The sequence below is a fragment of the Sinohyriopsis cumingii genome, chromosome 3 (genome assembly GCF_028554795.1).
Source record: "Sinohyriopsis cumingii isolate HCF-2022 chromosome 3, ASM2855479v2, whole genome shotgun sequence".
Classification (NCBI taxonomy): Eukaryota; Metazoa; Mollusca; class Bivalvia; order Unionida; family Unionidae; genus Sinohyriopsis; species Sinohyriopsis cumingii.
This window is the reverse complement of record NC_142963.1, coordinates 100,665,907-100,685,345: the sequence shown is the minus strand read 5'-3', so window position 1 is coordinate 100,685,345 and position 19,439 is coordinate 100,665,907. Positions and strand designations below refer to the sequence as shown.

Here is a 19,439-nt window from a genome sequence, read left to right as displayed (position 1 = left end):
ACATAAAGTGAATGCTGAGGTGGAATGAAGATAGTTCATATCTATTTAAAGTTAACATGATTTCTTCCATGTCTAAAACTTATAAATGAAATATCCTCAAAACTATAAATAAACTATATATGTAATTATTAATTTATGTATATTCACCGGATTCAGACAATTAGTGTGTCTGATCCCCATACAAACAAAAGTGGACAAACATTCTGTAATTTTGAAATCACGAAGCTTCAGACGCAGTTAGAAAGAGTCAATGACTATGAGCGCCATCTGTGATATTAATCACTCAGAAATCAATAATTGTTCCTCAGATAAGGTAATTTACTCTGCAAAATAGCTTCAACTGAAGCAATAAATGTTATCTTTAAATAGTGCTCATATTTGCTGAAGGAGAAATTCGTGTCATAGTAAGCATTTTAGCATTTAGTTTTCAAATTTTCTGAGTTTAATTTTTTTAAAGTAAGAAAAGCTGAGAATTTAAACACAGTAATGTTGGCATGCTACAGGTAAACAGACTGGTTTCGCCAACCAGAATGAGTTCTAAACCGCACATCGATTTTATGGATTCTGAATACTGTCAGTTAGGCTTTTCTGTGTATTGTGGGGGTGGGGAAATTTGATAGTTGTGCGTATACTGGGGATAGACTGGTCCAAAATGCCCGCTGGGGTGAGCCAGACTGTGGTACATGTTGTAGCCATACGTATGCACAATTATAGGTGCCTGGATATATGGAGGCGGGGCAGTCGGGTAAACGTGATTTTCGTCATTGGGCACTTGAATCGGTTGCATGGGGATACTTGAAACGATGCCATTTTCGTCTTCAGCGTTAGGATAAATTATTCCAGAGGTTTCTTGGTTCTGCTTGCAGGCAATGATGAGAAGAAAGAGGGCACATATATTGCTGATGAAAGCTGCAATAGCTGCCAAGATCAACGCCCATGACGTGCCCATCGACATTTGGATAACTGGTGTTCCTCGGTTCATGTCATAGACTCCCTTTACATAGGTTGCTACTTTCCCCACAGGTATCCACAGTATGATACCTGTAACCGTAAATCAAACGATGAAGATGAAGATAAGCAATAAACTCGATGAAGATAAGCACAAAACTCAATGAAGATGAAGATAAGCAATAAACTCTATGAAGATTAAGATAAGCAATGAACATGATGAAGATGATAAGAAAAATTGTACATTTAAAAAAGAAAATCAACAAAAATTTCTGAGTATAATTTTCTAAGTTGGTGACAAATCTGTGGTGAGATATGTTATGTCACGTAAAATACGCTAAAGCATGTTCTGCTCATAAAAATAGTAAACTCGTGATATCAGAGAAGCAAAGCGTTCCGTTGAGACACTTAACCGAATTATTCCTGAACCACCAATCGGACCCCTCTCGGCCTTTTCCGTCAAGTCGAGAAAATAACTGCCGATTTAATTCGTCGCCAGTGACAACAATATTTGAAACAACTTTCGGTGTCATGGAACAATATGGTGGCGGAAGGAGGCAAAATCACAATCGAAATATCATCGACCTTTTCTCTCGTGATATATGTGGTGCACTGCGCCAGAGGTCAATCACCAAATACATGAAATTTATGTGAATCCTTCAATTACTTCTGATGTTATTTCACTATCTGACGGAAATGGTCAAGCGGTATTGAACGCATATCACATTTTATCACAAAGGTAACGTCTGATTGACCTTACACTGCTGTAAACTTATTGAGTTTGTTAAGGTTTCTTTCTGAGATGCAGTCATTAAGAAAACTACTTCGAAAGATACAACAATAACTAAGAAAATACCTAATAACTATTTAAATATGACCAAATAATTTCTTTTTCATTCTTACACAATCATGTCGACTTCATGTAATTTGCCAGATGTTAGTGCGTGATGTCAGTTGCGTTCAAACAACGAGTTTCACCTGCCATTATCGAGTTCATCTTATCCGTGTTGACGATGGGCCCTGTCGTGCAAAAGCACCATCAATTACCTCATAAATAGGTCGGAGCAGAGCCGTTGTAAAATTACAGTAAACACTCTTATGTATCACGCCTAGGAGAAAAAGGGGCAAACTGCATCATATGCCCAATTGCCTCCACAGAAAACGGGTGTATTAAATGTTTTACAAATCAGATCAGAAAAAATTCTCTGGTATGTTTTGCATAACTTAACTCTGACTTTTCAAAACTTCAAGAAAAATGCGAGATCTTAACTTTGATGTTTACTTAAATAAAACATCAAGAGGTCATTTGGTTCGATTTTATATTGTTATCAGTTTTCATGACTTTAAAACAGTACTTGCCTGAAGTATATCCACAATATCTCCAAAGAATCTTTCAAAAAGCGACACTTTTATTAATAAGATTACTTAATTATGGAGGTGATGTGCTCAGCTCTACGCCAAAAAAAATGATAGTTTGGCCAAAAGTAAAAATGAGGTTACAAATTGTTACTGTTTGTATGGGCATGTACGTGACAAATTATACCGTTTTACGTTCATGGTAACTCCGCAGAAAGAGTGTCTGGGCAGTCTAAGCGAAGTCATTCTCCCAACTTTCAACATGTCACAGTCACCTTGAGTCTTTTAAAATAAATTCTTTTGATTATTTTATTTCATGCATTTTGATATTTAAAGAGAACATATGCAAAAGAAAGATTGCATTATAGTAGTTCGTTTTTGTCCAATATGTGTGGCCACATCACAGACAAATAGGTTTGGTCAAGTCTACCACAATTTAAAAGGAGCGTGTTGTTGGTGATGATTTCTCATTAAACCTCTCTTGAATCTTTGTTAGTAATTTAAACAGTTTTATATTGTAATTAGTTAAATAAGATTTACGAACACAAAACGGTTTTCTAGACCAAAACGTTCAGTCGTACAATGCAATCTTAGTAAAATAGTTTTAAACCGGATTCGTGTGTGTGTGTGTGTGTGTGTGTGTGTGTGTGTTCAAACAAACATCTGCTATCAGCTAACTCTACAAGATTCTGATATCAGTTTATCTTTTCCGGCACGTAATTATTTAATTAAAATCGTTCCTTTCATTAAGGATATACAAATATACATGAAGAGTTCACTGGCTATTATTATTTAGAGTCAAACGCAGTGATAATAAATTATGCATTGTACCCAATCCCCATGTGTGTGTGTGTGTGTGTGTGTATATATATATATATATATATATATATATATATATATATATATATATATATATATATATATATTTACCTGAGAATAGCATGAATCCCGAGGACATAGCTAAATATGATTTCGTGGACGTTTTGTTTTTGTAGCCGATTACCACCAACACGATGCTTACAATGCATGTCATGAGTGCCAGGGTCGTTTCGACCTCATTCTCAACCCAACCATAGCTAGAGTCACCTGGAAGACAGCAAAATGGAGTGCGTCAAGTATTGTCTTGTAAAATGAGCAGTAAAGGTAGATGATAGATAAAAGTGGGAAGGATAAGTAAGTAAATAAGTAAGTACGTAAGTAAGGATAATTCATTTCCAAATATTCTCAGGTAATATCATGTGCTTTTGAGAAGAACAAAGAAATATATGTGTACTGAATTCTGTGCGAAAATAACTTAAACAAAAAGGTGCAAGAAACCAAAGAACAAATATTTGTGAAATGTGTACCAGTCGATTTCGTTACAAGCTGTATCTGTGATGACACAGAGAAGAGACATTACACAATGTAAATAATCTAAAATACCAAACTTACCTCAAATCGAGTTCAGCTTCAAAGTTTCAAAAATATGGCCTGCGGAATTGTTTTTGTTATAGTTTTAATGAGTAAGTTTGAGTGGAGGAACTTTCAGTGCGTCTATTATAATGGTAAGGAATCAAATTTATTTAGTAAAGCTGAAGATTAAACTGACAAACGTTGCAACATAAAGGCAGACGTATCACACAGAAGCAACGTCTCTTTACTGTGACGCAAATTTAAAAGAATTACTTCTTGTTACAGTGTATAGACTTTTACATCAATGGGGCATAAGTAGAGAAGTATATAGATGTTTGCATTTTAAATTCTTGCGATTATTTGTGCAACAAAATCCAAGCGAAAAAGATATAGAATCGTCGTTTACTTAGCTTAAAATATCACCTTTAAATTCGCTGAAGATATAATTTCTTGTATTAAAAACAGAGAGTTTTAAAGTACTTTAAATTAATGAGGTTTCTGTATAAAATTGAATATATTTTATTATTGTCAGCCGGTGAAATTTTCCCTGGAATTGGCTTGGAAAGAGAACGTGGGTTGGTCACTTTTCTTTTGAGAAGTGAACAAAATCAACTTGCCTCTGACTGACTTTTAAATCCATTCATATGCCCCAAACAACATTTGTAAAAGTTCAAAGATAAAGAGCAATTCACCATATCTGCAATGAAGACAGGCTTACGACGCAACTGCACGATCTGTATTAATAGACTCAGCCCGTGTTATATGTAGATATTTCTGAGGCTGCTCAAAATCTTTCATCAAACGGAAAATTCCCAATTCAATTTGTTAAAGTGTTTATTCAAAAATTTAAAGTGATATGTTTAAAAAGGGGATACGTAATAAATAAAAAGACCACCAAATTGCTTTGTGCCCAGTCATTTGATATTGAGTATGAACATAGTCTCGGCCTGACATATTCCTACGCCGTATCATACGCGTTCTTTCTGCCCCGTCGGTACAAAAAGGCAGATGCAGTTTTGTCTATGTAAAATCATCATGCCTACCAATCTCTATAAAACGTTGATGACTGTAACAGGTGAATCTCGAAAGAACTTTGAGGGCATAAATAGGTAAACCTATGGAAACATAAATCTCAAAATTTAATAATGTTTTATAATTCTGTGACGACTGCATGTTTTTATCATGCCAGGTTTGACTAGTACAATCCTTCACTCTTTGAGAGAAGTCTTTACACATGCACTAACATTTCAATCATCATGTGAGATCCATACAAGGCGGAAGCCATAGCTAAATAATAAAGGTCTCATACGTAATGCCCATATAACACGTCCGTGATCATCTACGATTTAAGCATTTTGTAGCATTCTGTAGGGTATCTGCTTTGCAGCGGTATGAATTTTGCTACTGTCTGTAATGTTCAAGTGTCATTGTCACACATATCAATATTAAGTTAATGTATGCAATTAACACGGAATGAAACCCATGACCAGTGTAGGATACGGTGCACTAATATGTCTGTTATAGGCTCGATTGACTGAGGTCCGTTCATTAACAGTGTGTCAGGTTAACGGGTAAGTTTTGATTGTTATCAAGAATGCACAGGGCTGAAATATTTGCCATAAGTTGAAACTTTGCAGAGATCGATTTATTAAGGAGAAATGCAACGATATGAAATTTTCCAAACCTTGGATGGACATGTATTAATCATGCCACGTAAATAAACCTAAATTCCGACTGGATCAGTAACGAAAATGGGTTTGTTTCCATGCGAAGTTTCGTGCTTTATGCATGTCTTACACCGTAACATTAGTAAATCTACTTTAGAGATCTTGACTCCGACGAAGTAGGAAGTATTCTCTCATAAAATTGTCCACGAGACAGGTAGGTAGAGGAACAGAGTACAAAAGCGTAAAGAGACGGCTCTGCAAAAGTGGCAAGCAATCGACTCTCGAAAACATATGGATTAGGTACTGTGTCTTGGTTTTATTCTATTTGTTGGCGGCGTATATGTACATGTTTCCGACATTAGTCAAGATAGTGATTCATAGTTCACACTACATGAACCTATTTGTCAATAAGCGAGAGCAGACTAGGTTTTCGATCAATCAGTAACGGTGGCTGGATTGATTAGAGGAATACATTAAAGTCCCTATACTATGTAATCAAGTCGTTATGTCCTGAAACTATGTTAGCTGTTAATGTTTGTTTATTTGTAATACAATAAGGCCAGACTCTGAAATCAACGAGAGCTGGAATGTTAGTCATTCCATGAAGTTAATGTAGAACAGGAATCTAGTTTGAAAAAATCATATTTGAAAGAGAAGTAACTTCCACGTCAGATCGTCAAAACATTGGATATAAAGATTCCACATTGAAAAGAAAGGATCTCTGGAGGAGTAAAGAATGCACGCTCGAACTAACAGTGAAGACCAAATGGACTCAAATGTTGATGTTCAAGTCAACTCCAACAGACAAGCTACGGTGATTCGGGAGGGTGGCCAGCAACAAGATTAGGTTATGCAGGCATGCTGGTCAATTAAGTTCGAAACACCAAATCGATTTTATGATGAAATTTGTCATATTTGTGTTAACGGAACTGCTAATTGTATTGTTTATGACTTTTGTTAATTATTTTCTAGTAGAAGTGTCTTGTCTAATTTGTTTATCTAATTAAAATGTTATATTTTGTATACGGATGATTGTATTGTTCTATTCTCTATCTCTGCTCATCTCTCCATTTATTCCATCCATTAATTTCCTTTTTTTATTTTTCACTTGATCTTTGCTATCAAACCGAGGTCGATCACCCTCTGAACATCCATAACCACCACGACCATCCCACAACAAATTGGACAACTGATTCAAGTAGAAGAATCTGATCAATGAAAAACAGGACGCAAATTATCCAAACATTGACAATTTCTGTACTGCTGGTTAATGCATATCTGTTCGAGTGAGTTGAACCATTGTCTGCGCACTTTATATGCTAAGTGCATCAACGTTTGTGTTGTTTATTTTCGTTTAATGTTGTGATAATAGCATTGTAAGGGATCAAGACACATGCCTGAACTATTATTCCCCACGTTTGTGGAAAGGGTTTTGTATACTGAATTTGTGAAAACTGGGCCAGGGGAGTACCTTTGCATACTCTTGAGAGAGGAGATAATTTGGTAAATACCAAGGTAGTAATTGCGCATTGTTTGATGTAAGCGTTGCGCTGAAATTTACTTGAGAAGTTTAACTGTGTAGTGACCGTTCTGCTGATTTGTTGTGTAAAGGGAAACGTCTGGTGTAAGTAAATAAATAGGTAGGACGTACCAGAAGTAGGAATATACGTGTGGACGCTGTTTTCGATTAGGACGGTAATTAGAGAAACTTAGGATGAGAGATCTTACCTCTTTTGACACCGTTCATGTAGACTAAGATGGCGACAGACAGTTAATACAATTAAGTTTATTGTGAAGGACTAGTTAAATTACGACGGGACCCATTTTGCGGAGATACGTGTAGGAGAACACAAGGAACAACAAGCAGCGGAGCGCGATAAAAAAAGACAAGCGGCAGAGCGACTGAAAGAAAGTGAAAGACAAGTAGCGGAACGAGAGAAAGAAAGACAAGCAACAGAGAAGGAGAGATAGGTCGAGTTAGCTAGATATCAAGCAGAGGAAAGAACTAGGGAACACAATTATGCGTTAGCAATGGAGAAGACTAGACCAACAAGTAGGGCGAAGAACTTAGCGATCATTAAGGACCTACAAGTAGGCGATCGGAACACGTACGACCTATCCAGATCAACATTCCCATGTTCAGCGAAGAGGACGAAATCACTGACAACTTTTCGACGTAGTTCGAAAAGTTGACCCAAAGACCAGTGAGCTATTAACATTTCAGTATTCTTACAGGAAGCCGTGACGGACGTCTGTCATAAAATGGAACCGAACGACGCAGACGACAACGACGCTCTCAAGAAAGTGCTACTACACCACTGTAAATTGCAGGTTTCCTAAAATTCTTCAGAGCGTCGTCGAAAATAACCACCGAAACCCACGCGCAACTTCATGTGAGCGTGCGAGTACTCTTTGATAAATGGATAAAAAGAACGGGTACGGCGCTAACGTATGAAATCATGTAGGAGGGAATTCTGAAAGAGTACGTTCTTAGTACGTACCGTAAAAAATTGGTCTTGTTTTGAACGGAGCGAGAGTTCTCAACCTTAGAATATAAAAGCGTGATGGCCGAGCGTTACTAGAGTGATCTGGGCTGGCATGGACCGATCCAGCATCAGTGAACATAGGGAAGGCCAATGACGAGTCACTCTAAAGATTCAATGGTCAGAACGGGGAAGGCCAGGGGCCGGCAATCCCAACCAAGATCATTTCCGTGGGACGGGGAAGATCAAAGGGCAGATACGCATAACATGGAAAGACAGGAGAGCTGCTGTGTTACGGCTGCAAAGGCCAGGCCATGCTGTTAAGGAATGTAGAAAGTGCCGTCTGAAAACAATTAACTCCAGACACTGTTTGGAAACACCAAATAGGGGTGTTGACCAACACAGCGGTAGCTACAGTTAGTGTGGAGAGGGCAACCGTGCTTTATGATACCTGCTGCAGATAATCTGCCTTGGTAGACAGTAAGTATGTCAAGCCTTTATAGTATACAGGCGAGACGGATGAACTCCATTTTACTAACTTGACAAAACATTAGCTCATTAATATTGATCTGGACCCGCCGTATATGTTAGGGAGAATTCAAGCAGTGTGTTTGTCTGGGTTGTCTCACGACATCTTGTTAGGGTGTATGTATGTGTTGCAACAGTCTAGTCGTATGACGCATACAACTCGATTGAAACGAGGGCAATGAAGCGAAAGTCGTGGTATACTCCGCAGAGACCAACGGCTTCGCCCATAGACAATTTTCTGCCTGTCGAATTGAGGAAACTTCTAAAGGACGATTTGTCTCTCAACAAGGTACTCGGGTATGCAAAAGCTAGTTCCGTTCGAAAATTGCCAGACAGCGAGGTGAGGTTCGCGTCGAAATGAGGTATTTTGCACCGGTACGCTTTGAAAGAAAAATGTATGCTCAAACAAGCTCTTGAGCTTAGAGCTAAGTGGGCAGAAGTGCTTCCGCTGCAACATGAGGGTCTGCTTGGAACCCATATGTGTGTGGCGAAGACCAAAGATAGGCTAGTGAGGGAGTTTTGTTACCCAGGGTTATATGTGGATGTGCGGAGGATTTGTTTGTCGTGTGACATTATAGTGGCACCTAAGACCTTCTATCACCCAGTGCCACTTTGAACCACCCCACTGACTGATGAGCTTTTCTTGAGGGTGGCGATGGATCTGATAAGTCTGATAAAGCCGGCGTCGGAGAGCAATAATGATATGCATTAATGGTAGTTGATTACACCACCTGGTATCAAAGTTGATGTGTTAAAGAAATCCAAAATCAAGTTCAGGTTATTCCTGACCATTACGTTTATTTTATAAATAGCATACTACATAGCTAATATTTCTCTAAGAGTATATATTAATCATTCAAACCATTATGTTTGCGGGTAAACATATTTATTTGAATCTGAGTGAATGACATAGGTTTTGAATTGGAAATTCATAAACTTATTTACAACTTGGAATATTTTAGAGAGGAGGCTGGCCTACATCCGGGCTCTTTTAGTGTATCTTAGCTTTAAGGTAGATTACTTGAGAAATTACCCATTCTTGCCTTAACATCTTGACGCAAAATCAGTCTTATTGTTGTGTTCAGTTTTTCATTTGGGTAGATTTATTTATACAATTTTTATTCTATGGAATTATAAAGTGCTCAATAATATTCTTGGACTGAAACATTAATTTGGAATTATAGTGAATTTAGTCAAGAATATTTTGGATTACATTTTTGCAATACATCAAAAGACTCTTTGCACATCGCCACACGCCAGGCCACTGCACATTAGAGACTAGAGACACATCAACACATTCAGTGTTGGGTCTGCTCAGATCTCCATTTATTCAATCCATTAATTTCCTATTTTTATTATTTCCTCGATTCGGGCTGAAACGCCACGGTCGATTGACATCTAGACATCGATAACCACCACCACCAAATAATGCGCATATCCATGTTTGCTTGCAGAAAAGGCTTTGAATACGTCCAATACATTCTGAATATTTGTGTCCCCAATGTTCATAACAATTGTATAATATAGATTTTACCATAGTATCAAATGTTTTATTAAGGCATCTACACAACTTCAGTATCAAAATTTCCGTTGGTAATGAAAGATAGCCATAATAGATTTAATACTCTGAGCTACCAATATTTCCTTAGCGTTCGTCCAGGATAATTTGGACGTGAACACAAGAACCATATATTTGTAAAACGAAAATGTACCAATTTGTGCTTCATTTACAAACATTTTCATAATTCCTTAAAGATCCTCAATTGAAAAACACAACTTTTATATCCAAGTTAACTACGATTCTTGTGGCATTACAAACGTGTTATATTGTGTGTACATGCTGTTACATCGCTGTTATCGCTGTCTCGACGCAGTTAGGTACATCATCAGCAAAACAAGAGTGCTAAAAGCTCGGGGACATTTTACGAAACAAAAATACCTCTACCACACAATGCTTTGGGAATAACTATTTTATTACTATATCAAAATACGAAATTTTATCAACATTATAGATCGTGTCTGAACTAAATACGGCAATACAGTAATTGCCTTTGTCTCTAATAAATTCTGAGATAAATACGGCAATACGGTAAAAACGGCAATATGGTAATTTCCTCACCAAAGTAGCTTAAATGTGATGGTCGAGTCGTTGCCTTGAATTTATAAAACCGTCAAGACTAAGGCCGTATTTACTTATAGATAAAAAAAAATATCTCCGAAGAGTCTTACCATAACTGCATGTAATTTTCAGATGTGGGTTAAAATGTTCGCATGGGAACCTAGGCTGTACCTTGTCGCAGTTTTGGTCTAAAGAAAACGGTATCCACTAATCTGAATCTGTCACACACAAAGAATAAAACTGCATTAATGATTTTCTCCTGCCTTACGAAGTTAAATTTTTCATTATTATAATAGTTTAATATACCGAAATACCCTGACGATGTAAATGGTTTACACAGTTCCCTTCTTCTGTCCTTCTTACCCCTTTATCGTCTTATTTATTATTTGTTGCCTTAATTAATAAGTCGTAATTAACCGATATATAATTGTAGGCAATAAGTTAATTCATTCGTGTTTATTGTCACCATTGTTTTTTTATATGAAATATGACGTACATTGTGCGCATGGGCAAAGGTTTTTGCAGACATTTCCTGCTGCACCATCCTTTTTCAAATATATAATAAATACATTTAATTTCAGCACGGACAAATTCTTGCATATTTAATAATCTCGGAAAGATTTAAGGCCTTTACTCGAATGCAAAAATGATTGATAGAAACTGAGTTTTCATCATAAAATTCAATGCGTCTAAATATTTTATTCGAAACATTAAAATGATTAAATTGATGAGATGACATATGAATTTAAAGATCATCTCCATCGCCTTGAGAAACTTTTCTCATGAATGTCGTCGTAAGTTTCTATGGTTACCTCCTTTTCAATCAATATCAGCCATTCTTGAATCATCTTCTCATAATCGATGTACTGAATTAAATAATTTTATAAAAGAAAGAATGTACCGACACTTTAAGGTCTATCAATGTTTACTCAAAGTAATCTACCCAAATCTATATCAAAATTGTGCTATATTTAATAGTCCGATATAAAATCATGGCAAAAACACTATATTCTTTATTAATAACACTAAACCATTTTAAGGTAGATAAATGCAGTGATAACTGGGATGAGCAATTAGTGTATTGTAGTTTTATTGCTGTGCCATAGAGTAATAAAGTTACATCGCGTTCATCAGGGCTAATCTATACGCTTTTGTTTTTGTTATAATTTATATAAAACTTCACTAGCATCGAAATGCTGGAAGAGAATATTCACGCAGTTACATACGGATTAAAATAACTTTGTGTTAAAGTTACTTATTTACTGAACCGACATCTCCCTAGATTCGACGATTATGGATGATTTTGACGGGTTGTACCAGAAAAAAATCCCATAAATTCAGCGCAAAAGCTGCATAAAAAATGTAAAATAATAAAATTTTTAATAAATTTTATTAAACGCAAATAGAAATCAGGAATAGATAAAATATTCTGATTATTCATATGATGTCATAAATATGCTGTGTAAACCTATGTCATATCATTTATATTAAATACGCGTGATTTCACTTTGAGAGTTCTTTATATTTATTTCACTGTTCCTTTTAGACTTTACTCAATAAAATCAGCGACCCATAGACGGAATATACTGGATGGAACATTAAACTTGGAATTATGTCATACAAAATTGAATACACTCAGAGAATAAATTCAATGTTTTGCCCTCCAAGACTAGCAAAATTTAGATATGGTTTAAGGTCATAAATTTAATAGGAAACATATATTCATATAAAATAACCCATTCATAATTTACTTATATGACAGTATCATTTAGCCAATCAGAAACAGCTATTTTGGGCATTCTAAGAGGTGAGTGACTCGATTGTTATGCTTTGTAATACACGGCAAAGGATAAAATCCAAGCAAACCGGAAACTGGGGTACAAGCTGCTCCAGCCCGATCACTAAAATTATGCATTGTCATGCAGCATATTTCAATTTTTATACAAAATTAAGAGAAATAATAATTAATCTAATGTTCGGTGACGGATTGGGAAATTCCATCCTCAGTGTCAGGACTTGCTGACGGAAACTTGACAATGCCTGATTCTTTTGTGTAATTTCCTTATTCGCACACAAATGCATATGATTGATTATGTTAGTGATAACTCACCCTCGACCCATGGAAGTCCTCCGGCCGTAGTTTGTGCCATATCCTGGTAAGACCAGGTGATGCAGGATTCGTTGATATCGTCTGTAACACAGGTGCGCGTGTACCACAAAGCTACCATGATGTCAACTTTACTTTCGACGGAGCTCTCCGATTTTATATATAAAGTAATTACCATCCACCCAGGACTTACAAAACTGATCAACTGTAGTAAAAAGGACAACGTTATTAAAAATAGCGTTACCGGAATTAGCTTCCTTCCACTACCCATCTTCACGAGAATTTACGCGAATTTCCTTTTGGTTTTTTCATTCAGAAATACTTCATCCAGTCCATAGTCTTGTAAATATTCACTATAGTAAATTATTTTTTAAGCAATTTCACCATTTGTTTATGCTAATCGTTCGATTTCATCCTCGGCTGTGGTTGCAACATGAAAATCATTACTCAGTGTTTACTGCCTGTCCTTTCTAAATAAGGTCCCGCTCCGGTATTTTCTCACATAGAGGTTCATCAAAATAAAAATGAGAAATATGAATCTCCTAGAGTACAAATTTTGCTCACGTGATTTGGAGACCGTTGTTAGAATCGAGACAAATGCGTGTGTTTGTCGTACATTAAGGATGAGCTTTCCAGTCAAGGCAATCCCGGTAGTGAGTTTCTTCTTACAGTGCTGTTTTCAACGGTTAACTGAGCAGGCCACAGACACTGAACAGTGTTCCCTTATCGTATAAGGCTAACAGAGCGATATTGATTTCAGAATACCGTAGAATTCTGCTTCAGTTCATCCGTTTATACATGCAGGCAGGTAGGTAGATAGGTTGGTTGGTATGTATAGAAATCAATCAAAGATTAACAATGATTAAACCTTCCAACAGAAAATTATTTTTTGGTTGATGAGGGGTACAAAAGAGACAAAAATATTTAGCTGTGTTGGTTATGACACACACACACACACACACACACACACTGTTTACTACAGATCAACTGTCCTTGATGGCAGCTGTGATGATTTCGGTATAACTAGCTTCTATTAAACAATCCACCATTTGTACAGTAATTCATCACTTCCTTTCCTTGCTTTTTTTTTCTGTAAAGCACTTCTGAAGTTTAACTCTTTGCTGGCTTTCTTTCTTTTACAATGCATCAACATCTGGTTGTCCCTTCGTAGTAATTGTTTTCATTCTAACTGATGCGGCCTAAGCTATGCTTCACTTCATCTTTCAAGTGATAAATCCTTTTCCCATGGCCGTCTTGCCACTGTATGATCATTTATCCCTTCAATGATTCTGTCCTGTATGATGCCATTTCTGATGCTTTTAACTTGCAATATTTGTTAGGATTGCTAAATCCGACAGGAATTGATCAAATCTTTCCAGAAATTTTGTAATTTGCTGTTGAAGACATACATCTCATAGGTCTCGTGTTTCCTTGCGGAACAATACTTATTAAGATTCTGTATCAGATGCTCAATTTGTCTTTTTACTCCTCTTGAAATGAAAATTGGTTGAGCAGTTCCACTGCAGCCTCTCCAGCTAATCTTTGAAATGTAGCACGTTTCAGTTTCTTATTTTTGTGGGTTTTTTTTTTTCAGAAGCACACGTATAAAATTGATATTGTTGTAACGTCTGCCACCATATAATGATTTCTATATATTGAGACTCATACTTGACAATGTCTTCCCAATCCTCACTGGTCTGTTTCAGTGCTAAAATATACATTTTACAGTTAGGGTTGGAACTAACATATTATCAGTTTACCGAAACATATACTGTAGTGGAACTTAACAAGTGATGGAGCGGAGTTGCCGGTTTCATAATGTAAACACCTAATGGAATCCTTAGTTATTAAACTCTACAACCTTTATAATGGAGCGGAATTGCTGGTTTCATAATGTAAACACCTAATCGAATCTTTAGTTATTAAACTCTACATTCTTTATAATGGAGCGGAGTTGCCGGTTTCATAATGTAAACACCTAATCGAATCTTTAGTTATTAAACTCTACAATCTTTATAATGGAGCGGAGTTGCCGGTTTCATAATGTAAACACCTAATCGAATCTTTAGTTATTAAACTCTACAATCTTAGGATTGGAGTATAGGGAATGTATCGAGAACACAGAATTCTAAAATAGGCAGACGATCTACAATTCGACTACTTATTCGCCAATTTAGTGGAAGAAATTTCTTATCTACATTAGACATGAACATTGTGTATTCAGCATTACACGAGAGGTTGAAAAGTGACGAGGTGGAAAGGAAATGTACGTTTGATTTATTTAGCAAAGAATTGGATACACGAATACAAATAATTACCTTGAGATCATAAGCTCTAGGCAGAATGAATTATCTGTTTCACACTCTAGAATAATAACAATAATAATAATCTTAATAATAATAATCTTAATAATAATAATAATAATATAACCCCATCCCACCCCCATTACCCCCGCACAGAATAAGAACCATAAGAAAGTATAGTAAATCCTTGACTACTGAGATCCTACAAACCGTGAATAATGTTTAATTTTCAAGTAGAAAAGTAAAACTATGCAAATACTAGCAACTAACGTCCCATGGGATGAAAGAAGCATTTATTTATTTATTTATTTACTCGTTTGTTTGTTTGTTATTGTTTCTATTTTTCACGTCTTCCTGATGGTATTGTGACTGCTTTCTTACTGCATGAAATTTTGAATCTTTCTGTGTCCGTGGGTCTCAATGACATTCCTTAATATCCATGTTGTTTCTACGAGTGTCGCATTTTTGTAGTTGGTCAGGCTTTAGCGCTAGTCCTGGTTTGTGTAGGCAGTGTCCTGCATTGTAACTCATGTAGGCTGTGTCCTGTGTTGTAACTCATGTATGCTGTGCCCTGTGTTGTATTTCATGTCGGCTGTGTCCTGTGTTGTATCTCGTGTAGGCTGTGTCCTGCGTTGTAACTCACGTAGGCTGTGTCCTGTTTTGTAACTCGTGTAGGCTGTATCTTGTGTTTGTTGTAACTCATGTAGGCTGTGTCCTGTGTTGTAACTCATGGAGGCTGTGCCCTGTATTGTAACTCATGTAAGCTGTGCCCTGTGTTGTATCTTATGTAGTCTGTGCCCTGTGTTGTAATTCATGTAGGCTGTGTCCTGTGTTAAAACTCATATCGCTCCGATCATAATTAAAACGATCTTTGTCTACGTGTCCCATGCCATTCCACGTTTCCTGGCCTACTTCATTTTTCTGGTTCTTTTTTACAATATAGTAGTCACCTTGTACTGCTATATCTATAATGCAGGACATGTCCCTCTCCTTGTCTACCTGCACTGTGTCAGAGTTATTATATTGGTCTGGATGTTGAAATCCCACATTTGTGCCTCACTGTTTTCGACTCCTTTTCTGGCTGAGTAATCGTAACATTTGGTGATGCACTGAATCCATCTTCTTAGATAGTTGCTAGTGTACTGCCATAGCTTAATTGTCTTACTAATTTTGTACTCCCGAGCTTGCTGCATTAACTCTGTGTGTGTGTGTGTGTGTGTGTGTGTGTGTGTGTGTGTGTGTGATTTGAATTTCTAACTTAGCTTTTTTTTAAAATCAGTCATACGGCTACATTGTCTGCAGTGTGACAGATTATAGCGACTTCTAGAAAGGTGGGCTAATGGCGCAGACATGTAACATTATGTCCCACCCAGTAATATTATCCTGACAGCAAGCCGACCAGTCCTAACACTAACCTCTTAATGCTGAGCACCAAACGAGGCAGATGCTAGTACCATTTTTTATAAGTCTTTGGTATGACTCGGCAGGCATCGAACCCGTCACATCCTGCATCCGGTCTGGTAACTGACTGCCTCGTCCTTACTCCTGTATACTATGCACAATGGTGAAATGTGATGATTGTGTATACTGGCATTAACTTTGCTGACCACGAGTTTCTGTTTCCTTCTAAAACGCACACAGGTGGAGCCTTCTCCTTGCGTCCCCTCTAGTTTCTTGTTATGTGTACCTGATGGATATTTTTTATATTCTCTTTTCGTTTCGTTGCGCCTTTTCTCTGATTAACCATTGTTTAGTTCCTTGTCTTTGAGAATGCCGTCTTCCTAGAATAATCATTGAAATTCTTCATCAATTACCCCACATTTTTCGCTCGCGTTCTTCCCGAGTACAGTCTTTCACATTTGCCAAGCCTTTGCTACCGATTTTCCTTTGAAGGTACAATCTATTAACATAGTCTCTCTGATCTAGTGTTCTAGTGGTCCATGGATAAACATCAGTTTTCTGGTCTACTTTCCAGTCCTTATTTTGTTCATTAAACTAGGAAGGCCGTGTATGGGACTCACTTTTATTGACAGACATATCTTTCTTGCCACCGGTAATTTCCATCCTGAAACGTTTTCACCCTTTGAAAGTTCTCTTGTCTCATCTAATGTTTCGTTTCCTCATATTTTATACCAACTGCCTCAAGAACTCGTATGTAATGTTAGTTATATTGGTATTAAAAAGTATGCGTAGTATAAAATTCAACAAAATGATAACTTAAGCGTCAAATAAAGATGGCTGACATAATGTTTTAGGGTGGTGTTGGTGGTGGCCTCAAAACTAATGAACAAAAGAAAAAAGAAACTTGGGATATTGAGTACTCCAATTTTTTTAAAGACAACTATCTAAAAATTATTGCAACACGTACAATAGTGGAGTTTAAACTTGTTTTTATTGCTTCCAACTAATTTTCTCTACTTTTGGCGGACTTGATTGATTTATGACCACTGTCGTTGCACACAGGCCGGAAACTACATCGAATTTTTACGAAACGGACCATTTAACTACCTTCAAACATACGGCAAAAATATGGTTGAGCCCATATACAGCTTACACGATTGGTCAATTAAATGCATGTTTAACCGCGCTTCAAGAAAATGTATACATTTTGAACTAATTAATCCGCCTAATGCATTCAGATGTATTTTCCATAAATTATGAAAAGTTTACATAAGGTCAATTTGGTCTAAACCAGCTCGATGTTTCCATAGGGCACTGTTGTAGAGGCTTGTAATGTGTCTTCCAAATGGACGTTATCCTATCTTTTTCTTTTCTAGAATTGCTACCAACCGAAGAATTAGCTACCAACCGAAGTTTTTCTTAGGGGCTGCTGTGTTCGTGATTTTTGCGCTAGGCCCTACGATAGCTAGTTTGAAAGAATATAACGATGCAAAGTGCTTGAAATTACTTGTTTTGCGAGTCATTTTTTTCTTCATCTTTATAAAGCTCTTTTTGTATATAAATTCTTCTCCCTTGTCAATCTGTAGAACGAGTTTCGTGTTTTACAAACGCGATATACACGTTTTCCTTTCGTAGAAAGTATTTAATTTAAAGACTAAAGCGGTTAATGATGTCAGTGTAATGAAATTTTGCCACTATTCAAAAAGAAGCGACACAGTTTTCTATGAGTGTCTTCTCATGCCACTATAAACTAATGTTGGTGGCAAATATAATGAATATCTCGTGATAAATTTAAATCCAGTCTGTTCAATTACGAAAACATTATTAAATATTACAGATTTTTGTTTTCTGACAAACATTGCTTTTACAAATATTTAGAAATTTTTCTTAGAATTTTAAAATTAGATTACTCAGATCTTACTGTTGCACAGTGTATTGCGCACTTCTGCAAAATATAGAGAAATAACAACAAAAAAAATAGTTATTGATTATAACAAGAGTCTTCGTTTACTATTAGGTACTCCAAGATGTAATGGTGCCTCTACCATGTTTGTAAGTTATAGTGCATTTGATGTTCACGAATTTTAAAGAAAACACGTATTTGCGGCGAAGAAAATGAATATTCAATAGTTCGAATTGCATCTTGAAATCTGTGTAATTAGTATATTCGTTTTAATTCTCGGATTATAGATAAATTTTCTTCTTAAAGAATGACAGTTGTATTCAGTGGCTGAATATCTCTTTATTTTAAGATTATACATAATTTTGTACGTCAATTTTTATTTCGATTTATGAACCATAAAGTTTTATATAAAGAATTCTTCTCTTAATAGTGACATTAACAACAAGTGAAATGAGAATTGTGTTTGTCTTTACTGTTGCTTTTCTCAAAAATAAGACAGTAACGTAGGCAGTAATGAATCGCATATATGTTTTAAGTCGAATCTTGCTGCAAACAACATAGACTTTGATCTACTGATTACTTCTAACAAACTGCATAGACCCATATTTGTTGGCGTATTATGTCCCATGGTAACCATTGCTGTACAAGCTGGCCATTTACGAATCCGGCGACGGCCCATGATAATAAGTATCAGTACTTTGCTGGTCGAGGTGGTTTTTTGCTACAAAAGAGTAAAAGAAGTCTACACAATTTCCTGTAGGTTCTGTTTTGATTAAAAATTTAGTTTTGAAAACTCCCGAAGAAACACAGCGGAATCAGTCAAAGTTTGTATTGAAACTTTGGTTACTAAAAATGTATTTTGTGCATATGACTTCAGTTGCGCATAACATATTTGTTAATATCAATTCTAACTGCTGCAACCAGATTACGGTAATTTCTAAGAGGTAATTATATTGAATAACCTGTCGCTTAACTAGAACAAATAATTGATATTTAGTTAGTGTATAAATTCATCAGTTCATTATGACTAAATCCAGAACAGTTTATTATTTGTGGAATGGGTCCAAAGTTATAACCCAAATTTTAAACTTAAACAAAAAGATGACAATAAAATCTTTGATGAATTTTTCATCCTCCTAATATTACTTGCAAAATATTGTATATACAGATCACATTGCGCATGAAAATTCCCTAGTCTCGTCTTTTATAAAAATTGTGTTTTGTCACGCAAA

The 19,439-nt window shown here is 36.3% G+C and overlaps 1 protein-coding gene across 2 annotated transcripts in view; it reads right to left on the bottom strand.

Moving 5' to 3' along the window:
* LOC149803398 (uncharacterized) overlaps nucleotides 1-18,920 on the bottom strand; it is a 19,371-nt gene extending 451 nt beyond the window's left edge. The window contains exons 1-3 of one of the 2 annotated variants that reach the window (XM_089951402.1): nucleotides 18,781-18,920; nucleotides 3,235-3,390; nucleotides 1-1,041 (exon numbers count right to left, since the gene is read on the bottom strand). The exon at nucleotides 1-1,041 is cut by the window's left edge and continues 451 nt beyond it. In XM_089951402.1, coding sequence (XP_089807528.1) covers nucleotides 575-1,041; nucleotides 3,235-3,390; nucleotides 18,781-18,886 — 729 coding nt within the window. In that variant the 5' untranslated portion in view covers nucleotides 18,887-18,920 and the 3' untranslated portion in view covers nucleotides 1-574. Of the gene's footprint in view, nucleotides 1,042-3,234; nucleotides 3,391-12,603; nucleotides 13,309-18,780 lie in introns of those variants that run through there. The other variant, XM_089951400.1, reaches the window with a different exon arrangement.
* Nucleotides 18,921-19,439: the final 519 nt, after the last annotated feature.